The sequence below is a fragment of the Cibotium barometz genome, chromosome 24 (genome assembly GCF_041138505.1).
Source record: "Cibotium barometz isolate CiBa-2024 chromosome 24, ASM4113850v1, whole genome shotgun sequence".
Lineage (NCBI taxonomy): Eukaryota > Viridiplantae > Streptophyta > Polypodiopsida > Cyatheales > Cibotiaceae > Cibotium > Cibotium barometz.
The window spans coordinates 49343766-49356873 of NC_141069.1; the positions used below are offsets into that span (position 1 = coordinate 49343766).

General features: G+C 46.8%; 1 protein-coding gene across 2 annotated transcripts in view; it reads right to left on the reverse strand.

The window, feature by feature from the left end:
• Positions 1-2558: 2558 nt before the first annotated feature.
• LOC147625401 (ubiquitin-activating enzyme E1 1-like) overlaps positions 2559-13108 on the reverse strand; it is a 68737-nt gene continuing 58187 nt past the window's right edge. For both annotated transcript variants that reach the window (XM_086818738.1, XM_086818739.1), the window contains 5 exons: positions 6037-6254; positions 5026-5820; positions 3983-4851; positions 3372-3804; positions 2559-3291 (listed from right to left, as the gene is read on the reverse strand). In XM_086818738.1, coding sequence (XP_086674864.1) covers positions 2701-3291; positions 3372-3804; positions 3983-4851; positions 5026-5820; positions 6037-6254 — 2906 coding nt within the window. In that variant the 3' untranslated portion in view covers positions 2559-2700. The remainder of the gene's footprint in view (positions 3292-3371; positions 3805-3982; positions 4852-5025; positions 5821-6036; positions 6255-13108) is intronic.

The window sequence follows — 13108 nt, forward strand, 5'->3', positions numbered from 1 at the left end:
CTTTTAATGCTTATTTTGGCTCCCCATTGAGTGGGTAGAGTGCTCCCTACAAAGAGTAGAGCTGGTACAGTTGGTTGTTTGCAAGAACTCTCATGAAAAGTTCAAATGCATCTTCCTAAACAATCCAACACCCTTTCCGACCATGTACTCTCCATGCCACTACACACATACACCTGGCACTCACACGCCACTCTCCACATAACGACCACGCACTTTCCAAAAATCGGACTTAATCCATTGCGCACAAGGAACCTTCATGCACTTCTCATGGCAAACAACGCCACAACCTTTTCCCATCGGCACTAAGGTGCATAGGACGGACAATCATTCATGCCTTGTGGTCCATCCAACACCCCACCACGAACCTGTCGATTGCACACAATGGTCTCGCCAGCATCGTATCAAGGCACTCCGACACTAGATCCCATCCTTGTACGCAACATCCATGTCCCATGCCAACACTTCGCATATTTTCCTTCGATCTAGTTGTCGTGCATGGTTTTGTCTTCTTCATTGAGTCTTATTTCTTGCTTAGTCTAATTCTCTTTCCATCCGTGAAGCACAATTCTGGTATTTGCACACTCACAAGGGCTACTAGTCTTCCATCGGCACGCTCAGTCTTTGTGAAGGTACCACCAGAGACTCCTCCATCTTCCCTAGTCCAGATCGTGGTCTATGGCGCTATCAAAATCATGCACCTAAAGGGCGATCTCCATCCACATTGGTGATTCAATCAACCACACTCTGCATCTCCCTCCAAAGCACAAAACATGCCTATATCTGTGCTAATCAAGTGAGACAGAGATACCCAAAAGATCAAAGCAATGCCGCATTCCTAGTCCTAGGACTAGTATTGCCCAGCAAACCGAGATTTCACCTCAAAGCCCAATCCCTAATGAGATCTAGATATGATACTCTATTGCACCAAGACGTCCCAGACCTTCATCTACCCATGCCAATCATTCCATGGCATCTTGGAACTGCTCCACAACACTTCCACAACCAACAGAGGCCGAGCATGAAGCACCTCTACATCGCCAATCACTTTACATGCCGCTTTGACAAGCTACCTGCCGTTCAGACTACCCAAAGCTTCCCATCACTTTGTCCTGTATCTAACTGTGGATCAGTCCCGAACTATATCACTTCGCCTCAGTTGCCAAGTCCATGGCATATCTTGCATCATTCATACGATCCATTTCCCAACACCGACTTCACTACTGACAGGTGACAAAAGGACACGATCACCATTAGGCAGGGAGGTATTATACCCACTCTGTTAGTTAACATGGTTTCACCCACCGTAAGGCCCTTTGCTATCTTACCCGCACAAACGAGACATTTAACTTTTGTAAAACGATGTTGGAACATATAAAGCAACCTTACCATGCACTTAATATCAAATAGGAAAAGTCTACTGACTTAGGGTGCGTAATTGCTTAAGACTAGTAAAAGCTATTTTTAAGTTTGACCAACCTAATATGACAACTAGTTATTTGTATGTTTATCTTTTAGCAATACACAATCATTTCCTTGCAATAGTTTTCTAGTGAGCTCTCATTCCCTCTTCTTGCTTGCTTGTATGCTATTGAATCTTGATTACTTAATAGATGTATGCAAGATAGATTTAATTGTAGGTTTTCTTCTTGCATTAGCTTTCCTTCATTCTCACATATTGTGAGAGGACCACCCCGAAGAAAGATCTGTTCTTGCCTCCATCTAAGCATTGAGAGCTCTCCCTTCACTCCTTTGGAAGGAGCATTCCGGTGTGACAACAAAGTGACAAAGCCACAAACAAGCTAACGCACCCACAATGAGAAGTTGCATTCGCAGCTCAAAGGGGGGGGGGGGGGGGGGGGGGACGGACTAATTTTAAAAATCAAGTAGAGAAAAGAAGATGAACTTGAGAATAAGGAGATATGTATATACATATATGAATGTATGTATCTACATACATATGTGTGTGTGTGTGTGTGTGCGCGCGCGCGCGCGCGTGCACGTGCGCATAGATACGTATAAATGTACATATATATATATATGTTAGCACATGCACGCGTGCGCGAGCGCACACACACATATATACATATAGGCATACATGATGGAGACATGCATCATAGGCATGAATGATGGGGGCACGCATCACATGCCATGCCATGGTCATGTCATGTGATGGGACAAAAATACTTACCATGTGGCATATGATTGTAATAAAAAAATGTCACATGGCATAGAACGACAAAAGCAGTCAAAAGTTCGCCATGAAATGCTCTCACCAGAAAATTACCATTTGGATGCCAGCTATCAAGCCTGACATGATGCCGTCACCTGCTTGCCTTCAATCACAATATCTTGGAATTGTGACCTGGATCCAATTGCATTATGTCCTTTCACAGCTTGAGAAGATCATTAGCCCCACACCTAGGCTAGTGTTCCATTATGTCTAGTAGGAAAGCCTACTGCAATAACATAAACGAACATTTTCCATCGAATGAGAGAACGCTCTACAACCGAGCATTCATATAGCAGCAAACAAGAAGCTAAGAAAATCACAGCAAAACAGTAGAATATTGAATGGATTAGCATCGAGAATTTGGGTGCCCGCCCAGTAGAATATCCTGTCATCGAAATATTTGATTTAGCTTATTCCATACATTAAAATAACGTTTATCACCAGTCATGTAACAGCAAGACTCCAAGCTTTTAGAAGCAAATGGACACAAGGGGCACATCTACGTCATTGCCATCATCATCTTCACATGCAACAACTATATCAAAGTGGTGGCGGGTAAGTGGGATCTCCAGCTTGGCTATCTCCTTTGCAAGGTCCAACACTTTCCTATCCAACCTCTCTCTATGCTTTGGAAAGATATTATTATAAAGCAAGCTCTGCCCACATGATATACTGTATGCGGTCAAGCCCTTTGCTTGGAACCACTCCAACAACTCACGGAGTTTCAAGTTCTCGGTTATCACCCAGCGATCCCATACAGACCAACTTTGTTCTTCATGCTTGAATATCTTTGGGGGTACAGGCTCTGCCATGGAGAAAAGTGGCAAGGCTAGGTTGACAAAGGTGTTTCGGTACTTCTCCACTTTGTGCCCCAGGAGGACCTTGTAAAGCTCTAAGCACACAAGGCCAGTTGCCAAGGCAGTAGTTGTAGCAATTGCTGGAATGATGCGTCCAGCAATGAACTTGGCTTTCAGTTTGTCCACCTCTGGAATACCATAGTTTCTAGCCCGCATGTTGGCAAGTCCAGCAATGAGATCCATATGAAAGTTTGAGTCATCATCCTGCAATAAGAAAATCAGTCATGAATGCACGGGGTGTTTACAATATTTTGAAATGTAAGACAATTTAAAAGTGAGTATGCCTTCTCAAATTGTATAGGATTCATCCGGAATCCTGGAGGTAAACTGCAGGCTCCATCGTCCAGCATCTTTATTAACTGGTCTATAACCATAGAGTCATCAGATGCTGGTGTGTTCAGGTTTGTAGCTTTCTCATCTGTGACAATCTTCACGCCTTGTTTAGGCTGAAACTGAGGTAGCTCAATTTTATCTACAGCCTCTGCTAGCTTCTTGGCATTCAAAGCCCAATCAGGAATAGCAATGCCATACGTCTCAGCCCTCAAAATAGAAGCTGCAGCTAAAAATGAAAGAAAAGGAGGATCCTGCGAGGTGAAATCAAGAGGTCTAGGGAACCTCTTGGGAGCTGACCAGAAGAGTGCACCAGTGCTTGTTGTAGCATCTTCTGGAAATGTGTAAGTCAACTGCTTCACTCTGTTTGCAAAGTAGTCTTCAAACCTGAATTCAGGACGGCAAAGCATCAAAAAAAGAACTCAAATCACAGCTGGCAAACTCAAGTAGCTCCCCTTCTTTCAACCCTAAAAAGTAAAAACATCCAATGCTTAGAAGTATACTTCAAAGCTATATGCTCCTCAAGCAAAGAATTTACTTGGAGCTAAAAAAACCAAGTGAATACCTTTTCCGGGCCCATAATATGCAATCCTCGAAAGTACTGCACTTCTCTGTAACTAAGCACTCAACAACTCTTTCCAGCAACTCTCGAGCCTGTGCATCTCCTGCTGACCTCATCGATGCCTTGTACTCCTCTGGCTTAGACAAAAAAGTGTTTGCCTCTGCAGGAGTCTTTTCCAATAGACCCTCAAATTCTGATCGTGCCCAGGTAAGGCAGTGATTGATATTGTGGGGGAAAGAATGCACTGTGCACATTGGAGCCTGCTTCTCAGGAGGATCTCTAGAAGCCCCATAGTTTTCAGTTAAGTGAGGTATAACCATCTGGGTGTTACACTTGGCCCCCAAAGTGCCAGACTCCAGAAGCGGCTTCTGAAAATACACACACCGAGAATCCACATAGACCCTTGCATTGACATTATCCAATGCATTTATGACCACATCAATGCTTTCCCAAAACGCATCGTCAAAGACGCCTTCAGTTTCTGGGCTAACCCTATTCTGCAGGGCCTCAACTTTGAGGTTTGGATTGATAGCTGACACGGCTGAAGCAGCCACCGTAGATTTTGCTTGCCCAATGTTCCAGTCACGAAACAAGAACTGCCGGCTTAGGTTGCTCTTTTCAATAACATCATCGTCTGTAACAATCAGCTTGCCCTTGCTACCACATGCAACCCCCATTAAAGCCAAGTTCTTCAAAAACTCACAACCAAGTGCACCAGCACCAACAACAAACACCTTTGCATCATGCAGCTTCTGCTGCATCTGATGTCCAAAGACGCAGACTTGTGCATCATATCTGTTGTTTGAGATGACCAGGTCCTGCTCCTTAAGCGGCTCAACTGGAAGAGACTCCAATGAGTCAAAGTAGAAGAACTGCATGACAGAAAACTATCAGAAACAACATTGCAGGAAGCAGTCCAAACAAAGGCTAAGCAGTAATATATAATTAAGCAAGCTGTGCTAAGCCAACATCATATTTCTTATCAGTGGCAATTGACTAAGCATAAGACTTGCCTGAAATAAAGTAAAGCTATGCAACAAACTCACCTGGAATAAAGGATGAAACTTGCCAGAACATGCCTTCACAACTTCTTGCCCAACAATGCCTCCAAACATAGCTGCCATTGGATTAAGCACAGCTCGAGCACCACTTGCAAAATGCTTGAGAATCTCTTCATCGAGCGATTCTAACTTTGAATCTCCAGCCCCTTCATTGACCCTTTTTGCCAACTTGATGAGATTAAGAGCATCGTTGTCACTGCCAGGGGCAGGAAGACGTCCAAAATCAGCAAGGAACTGGTCAAGAGCCTGGAAAGCCAAATGTAGTAACAGGGGGCGGTCAAACTTGGCAAAATCGCTCAAAAGGAATTCACCCGGGCTTTGAAGAGCTTCACGTAATGATTTAAACTTAAGCAATTTAGGTTTCTTCACTTGAGTGACAATTCCCCCCTTCTCATATGCTCCAAATGAGGTGGTATCTTCTTCAAGAAGAAAAGAGTATGGTCTACAATTTTTCACTCGCCTTGGTTTCCCATCATTCAGCTCATTCATCCCATGGATTTCAGTGAAAACAACCATGTCACCATCTTGGAATTCCAACCGTTCGTCATCCACGCATGACACCAAGGCTGGATTATCATTGCTGATGGATGCAACAATACCTGTATGAGGTTCTTCTCCATCAACATCAAAAACTGTAAACTCTGGACCAAAATCACAGAACACACTCCCAAAGAGCCCATGTAACTCTGCCTTGATAAAAGCAATAGGTGGTGTTTGTTGGCGGCAGAATTCATCGTAGGCAGTGGCTTTTTCAAGACTGATGTCTGTAAACACAACAGCCTGTAATTGTAACATACAAATTTCTTTCATGAGAAGCTTGAACTTACATCAAATTTTCGACTGACACAACTTAATCCAAAACAATGGAAGCATTACATGCATGCACTCACGTGCGCACACATGCATATAGACAAATAATATGAATACAGATTACATACAGCAAAATGTGAATATAGTGATAAATATAATCACAACGTATAATGTATATAACCTAACCTGGAAACTAGACAGGAAGTCCTTTGTAATTTCAGATGTGTGTACTGTAACCGAGACAGCTACATTCAGCTCTTGCAGCTTGTCAGCACAGGCAAGTGCTTTGTTCTTTCCTATGTCAGACTCTGAAAAATAGAAGTTTGCCCCAAGATCCCATGAATCAACAGCCATTGTGTCATGAAGGACCACAGATTTTACGCCGGCCAGTATTACATTCTTTGCTGCAAGAAGTAGTCACAAAACAAAAAACAATCCTTCTTTGTGAAGTCTTTCAAGTTTGTCAAACACTTTCAAGGCATAAAATTATGTCTCTGTAAGAAAACCTACAGTAAGTGGCAAGTGCATGGCACATTACATATTAAACTAAAGAAGCTCAACATTTGTAAAGAAAATTATGAGATTATTTGATAATTTCCAAAATAATGAAAAGGAGCATCTAGGTGCATAATAATTCCACTTAGTGTTGGAAGGCATTTAAGAAGCGCCCCATCAAATGGTGATAGGTACTCCTTTGAGGACCCAACTTCAATGGGCTAAATACTGAGGATTCACCTAATGCATGCCTGACCTTCCTGATGCTTCTTAACTACTTGTGTTTACATTGCTTGGACCTATACATGACGCCCTAGGGTGGAGGTTGGTCCTCGCGCCATGAAGGTAGGGTGGCTATAGCTACTAGTCAAGGCATGACTACTAGCCCGGGTACGGGAGCTTTGTATATTCTGATGTGAAGCTGTGGCACTTGCAGTGATTGGTGATGTGGCTGCACCTGACCAATGTGACATAGCAGAAGCATTCATGCGGTTAATCACAGCCCTTAAGCACCCTGTAGGAACCTTAATGCAAAATGCATGAGAGAAGAGAGAGAGAGAGAGAGAGAGAGAGAAATATAGACTGGTTTTCAGTACATGTATTATGTACGTGAGAAAAATTACATGTTTGCTTGGCCATAGGCCGTCCCAAAAGGGCTACTGATTACACATGATCCAACTCCAAGAGGGAGTGAAACCGATCCCGTCAAGTGGGAATAGACTCCGTTGGACACCCACACGCGTAATAGCACAACTTAATATCACAATTTGAAATGGACAACTTAATAACAACTGGAATTTGAAATGAAATGAAATGAAATAGATGGACACCAGCACTGGGCCGGAACGGGCCGACCCCCCCCCCCTCAATATATGATATATTTATTGGGAGTATTTAACAAATACAATGCTCCATGGGTTCAAAGAACCAGATGATGTCCATGTACAAATGAATACAGTACCAAACAAGAGGCTCGAAGTAGATGTTCGAAGTAGAACGACCACTTGAGTGGTCCAGTCTCTACGGTCCTGTGCCTTCACTGGACTCCGCGGAGAGCGCCCCACTGGTGTTCCAGGACCACGCACAAACAGGCGCTCCCGTACTAACGCCTGGCTCTCCCGATCTCAGTACCTTTGGACCGTAGTTCTCCAAGAGCTTGGACTGTTAGAAGTCATCTCCTGTCTACTTTTATACACCAGGGCCTTTGTTGTGGGTGTGCCCGCCCTTATGAGGTCTTTTATCATTTTTCCTCACTCCCCGTATTTTTTCCCTATTTTTCCCCATTTTTCAGTGGTGTGGAGGGATGCCAGAAGTTGGCAGAAGACTCTGGTGGCTGGCCGACTGCCCAGACATGAGTCGTGGAGTATTTTACTGCTGGCCGACTGGATGTATGCAGTCATGGGCTTCATTTATTGCTGGCCGACTGCTCATACAATCGTGGAGGGCCACCAGTGCTGGCCGACTGCTCACATGGGGCATATAAATACGCCCCATGCTCCCACCACTTCCTCATTCAGTTTTCTGCGGGATCTTGTGTGTAGAGAAGAGTTTACACACCTATCTCTCTGTGTTTCTTGTGCCGTCTATTTTCTGCATTCTACTTGCTCTTGTCTACCCAAGTTTGGTTATCATTTCCGCTCCATATTCTGACATGGTATCAGAGCCCTAGGCTCGTGATAGATCTTGGGAGTTTTTTCTGAGCAAGAGGGGGAGCGTTAGGCTGCTGATTGGTGGACTGTTTTGGACTGTTTGGGAAGAGAAGGTGCAAGAGAAAGGCGGGCTAAAGGTGCTGGACAGCCACTTGCAGGTTTTACAGATTTTTTTTCCCACCCACCCACCCTTTCAGTTTCCTCCCGCGATGGCAGAGGAAGGGGAGTTACTGTCGACGAGGAAGGACCGAGAGGCACAGGCACACATGTGGGATCGTGTCAACGCCAAGGTCCGGTCATTTATTTTCCTCAACTGCACACCACAAGTGATCAATCATGTAAAGCACATGACGTTGGCGAAAGGCATATGGGAGCACTTGGCTTCTTTGTATAACAGGGTATCATCCATGAAACGGAGTGCATATGCGGGTTATGAACCCTGCAAAGTCCTCGACGATGCGGGAACACATTAACAAGCTGCAGGCCCTTCAGCAGGAAGTCCTTCAAGCTGGGAAAGAGATATCATCTGAAGACATGGCCATCACTTTGCTGTCCCACTTGCCTGCTCAGTATTCTACTTTCTATTCCTCGTTGATTATGAGTGGTAGGCTCAGCACCATTACCTGGGAGGAGCTTGTGCCAATGGTCTTGGACCAGGAGGAACGTTTCACGAACCCTCCTCACAGCGGAGGTTCGGAGGCCTTAACTGGCAAACGATCGAAAGGCCGGAATAACAACAAGGGCAAAGGAAAGGCTTCACCGGAGAAGTCTTCTGAGAAGAAGCCTAATTCAGAACGAGAGAAGCTGAAGGCCGAAAGATCCTGTAATGATTGTGGCGAGAAAGGCCACTATTGGAGGAAGTGTCCTAAGCGGACAGGGAAGAGTGCTGATTTCTCAGCCTCAGCTGCAAAGACTCCGGCATTTGTGTACGTAGAGATGGTGGACTCCAACGCTTCATCATCTTCGAGCGAGGAGGCAGTTGGCTTCACCGCGAAGGATACCCGAGAATGGATTCTTGACAATGGTGCTTCCAGGCACATGACTCCATCCTGTGACTTCTTTCTGGATCTGAAACAGCAGTCAGGTCGCATCTTTATTGGCGACAACTCCACTATTCCGATACATAGTGAGGGCCGGATGGAGATTATTCCCGACGGCAAGGGGGGCAAGCATGCTTCCCGTGTTCTTTATGTCCCTGCTCTGGGTTTTCATCGTCTGTCAGTGCATGAAGTATGCAAGACTGGCTTTCGGGTGGAATTTGAGGAGCATTCAGTTGCTCTAAGGGACCGTGAGACTGGCCAGGTTGTTTGGGAAGGCGGTGTGGAGAATGGTATCTACAAGCTCTCTGCACTCTCCTCGTTGACAGGTTCTCAGGTCGGAGATTTGTGGCACTTTCGTTTTGGCCACTTAAATGTGGATGCATTGAGGCGAGCTTTCCGAGACCATATGGTGGTTGGCTTGCCAGATGTTGGTAGTAGGCAAGGGCGTTGCAGTTCTTGCATACGTGGTAAACAACACATGGAATCCTTTCCGAAGCAGGCTTCCAGGCGGGCTTCGAAACCATTGGAGTTGATTCACACTGACTTGTGTGGACCTCAACAGACACCATCTTTGGGAGGATCTCTCTACTTTGTGCTGCTTGTTGATGATTGTACCAGATTCACGTGGGTCTACTTTCTTTCCCAGAAGGACCAAGCTTTTGCACGGTTCAAGGATTGGCACATGCTGGTGGAGAAAGAGTCTGGATTTCAGGTCAAGACTCTCAGGGCTGATAAAGGAGGTGAATTCTCCTCGACTGTATTTCTCAAATTTTGTGCAGATCATGGCATCAAAAGGGAACTGGCCAATACAGGATCGCCTTCGGAGAATGGAGTTGTTGAACGCAAGAACAGGACTGTGGTGAAGATGGCGAGGACCATGCTGGAGCATCGTGATCTTCCTCGTCCACTTTGGGGAGAGGTTGTGGCAACGGCTGTCCATACCCTCAACCGATCTCCGACGACTTCAATACCCCATATGACTCCATTTGAGGCATACTTTGGCAGGAAACCTGATGTCTCGCACTTCCGTGTCTTTGGAAGTGACGCGTATGTACATATTCCAAAGAAGCAGAGGGGGAAGCTTGACTCCAAGTCCCGCAAGCTTGTATTTGTGGGGTATAATTCTCTTTCCAAGGGATACAGGTTGTATGATCCAGACAGGAACGAGATTGTTGTCAGCCGGGATGTGGTCTTTGACGAGCATGTTCCAGTATTCACTGTCGAGGAGCCGCCACTTCTTGGAGATCCAGAGAAGTCTGATGATGATTCCCAGACCATCATTCAAGTTGATCAACCTCAGTCAATACAGGAGGTTGAGCCCGCAGCTGGAGTAGAGCCCCCACGAACACAGAAGGCTCCACGATCTGTTCGAGTACCTAGGTGGTTGTTAGACACCCTTCGGGAGTCAGGTATCACGGACCGAGTGGACCATAGAGGACGGCCCTCGAAGATCACATAGAGTCCGAGATAAAAGTAACACAGCGGAGCTTCTTCAGGTGAACTATGCTTTGATGTCTCGTATCATGCGGGACAAAGAGCCCACTTCCGTAAAGGAAGCCCTTTCACAAGATACTTGGAGGAAAGCCATGCAGGTGGAACTTGATGCCATCGAGAAGAACAACACTTGGGAGTTGGTACCGAGGCCATCGAAGCGGTCAGTCATTGGTGTCAAATGGGTCTTTAAGACCAAATATGCGTCTGATGGGTCGGTGGACAAACACAAAGCCAGACTTGTGGCTAAAGGTTATGCTCAGCGGCCAGGCATCGACTACGAGGATACCTTTGCACCGACAGCATGGATGTCCACGATTCGAACCGTTCTTGCCCTTGCTTCTTCTCAGAGGTGGCCCATGTATCAAATGGATGTAAAATCTGCGTTCCTTAATGGTGACCTGCAGGAGGAGGTGTATGTTGAGCAGCCTCCAGGCTTTATTGTTCCAGAATCTGAAGGGATGGTTTACAGGTTACGTAAGGCCTTGTATGGTCTTAAGCAGGCTCCCAGGGCTTGGAATCAGAAGATTGATTCCTTCTTTATTCGAACTGGATTTCAGAGATCGGTTGCAGATCCAAACCTGTATCTCTTTCAGGAACGCGGCATGGTCACGCTTATCATCCTTTATGTGGATGATCTCATTCTCACTGGCGGTCATATGGAGCACATTAGAGTGACGAAGGCTGCCTTGTCAAAGGAGATTGAGATGACGACTTAGGCTTACTCCACTTCTTTTTGGGATTGGAGACCCAGAGGGGGTTTTTCGTCTCTCAGCAGCGGTATGTTCATGAGTTGCTTGAGGCCTTTGGGATGGAGAACTGCAAGCCTATTACTTCGCCGATGGACCCGAACACAAAGTTAACCGTTACTGATCCTTGTGAGCCAGTTGATGCCTCGCAGTACCGGAAGTTGGTTGGTTCATTGATCTGGTTGCTGAACACCAGATTGGACTTGAGCTTCTCCGTGGGGCTGTTGAGCTCTTTTATGCAGACGCCATTGAAGACTCATTGGGACGCAGGATTGTGGATCTTGCGGTATCTGCAGAGTACGAAGGATCTGGGACTCTTTTACACGAGAGGGGATGGAGTCAGGCTCCAAGGTTGGAGTGACTCAGATTGGGGAGGAGATCCAGACACGAGGAGATCTACTTCAGGATATAGTTTCACCCTCGACTCAAGAGCAGTTTCTTGGAGCAGCAAGAGGCAGCCAACTATTGCCCTTTCTTTGACAGAGGCAGAGTACCGGGCTGCTTTTTTTTTTTTCCCGAGAAAAGATCCTTTCATTAGTTATATAAAAACGCCCGTAGGGCTACAAAAGATCCTCTCCTGCTCGCAAGAAAACAGAGCAGAGAACAAAACAAGGCAGCCAGGGAGACTTTCCCTAGGTGCTGAAAGGTACAAGTATCAGTACAAAGAAGCCGAGGGGCTATATCATACAATAGGAGGGGGGAAAAGCCAAACAGGTGGCCTGTAGTGCCAACGGGGGGACCCCGCGTGTAGGGTATAGAAGGGGCCGCTGCACCAAGTGGTGTGAAAAGCCTGGCGCCGCAAGATCGCCTCATCCGAGTCGCCCCGGATGCGGTCATACTGTCCTCGCAGGGTGTGGATCAACTCCCGCCAGATCCCCCGAACAGTCTCTGCTGGTGGCTCCAGTCTCCCCTCAAAGGCCCTGAAACACCGGGCCCTCCAGGTGAACCAGATGGTGAGGCTGCTGAGGAGCTCCCATCGTAGATCCCTCTCCTGTGTCCAGCTCTGGCGGACGAGAAATCCGGTGAAGGAACAAGGCGAGGCTGGCCCCTAATGAATCTGATGGCCTGGCTGTCCTGCTCCGTCTCATAGCCCATAGCAGGCCTTGACGAAGTCGACCAAGCAACGGCACCCCACGTATACATACCCTCTGGAGAGAGGGGGGCCAGAATACCCAACATCCGCAGCCAAATCTGTTGCGCCTGTGGGCAGTCCCATAGGCAATGTCTCTGTGTCTCCATAGGGTGGCCGCATCGGACGCAGGCCGCCGGAAGACCGTTGTAGACAAACCAGGTGCCAACTGCTGAGCCCCTGTGGGCGACCAGCCCCACTGGAAAGCCGAGATCTTGCGGGCCTGTCGACTAGCCCAGAGCCGGGTCCAAAAATCCTCCAGGAACTCCTGTGAGAGTCCCTCTAGCCGCCAGTGTCCCGATGCAGCTGGAGAGACCATCCTCCTCGCCGTCAAAATATGTCATCCCAACCGAACAGTATACTGGAAAAAGGTTCTCTCTGTGGCCTCAAGGGATGCATAAGGATCATGCCACTCGTACTCACCAGGGTCCCACTGGAGCCGGGCCAAGGGACATGCTGCATATGCCCATATGCGCCAATCAGGGAGCACATCTGCAGGGTCTTGGTCAATATGCCACTTCCGAGAAGCAGCGGCCACTACCCGAATCCTCTGAAAGATGCACTCTGCAACCAAAGGCAACTCCACCTCCACTCTCTGAAGTCTGCCCTCATCCTGAATCTCATAGTAGAGGCATCTGCCATCCTCAGTGCAAGCTCTGACAGCAATCAGGATCTCCAACTGTGTAAAGGCTCCCATCCACCGTG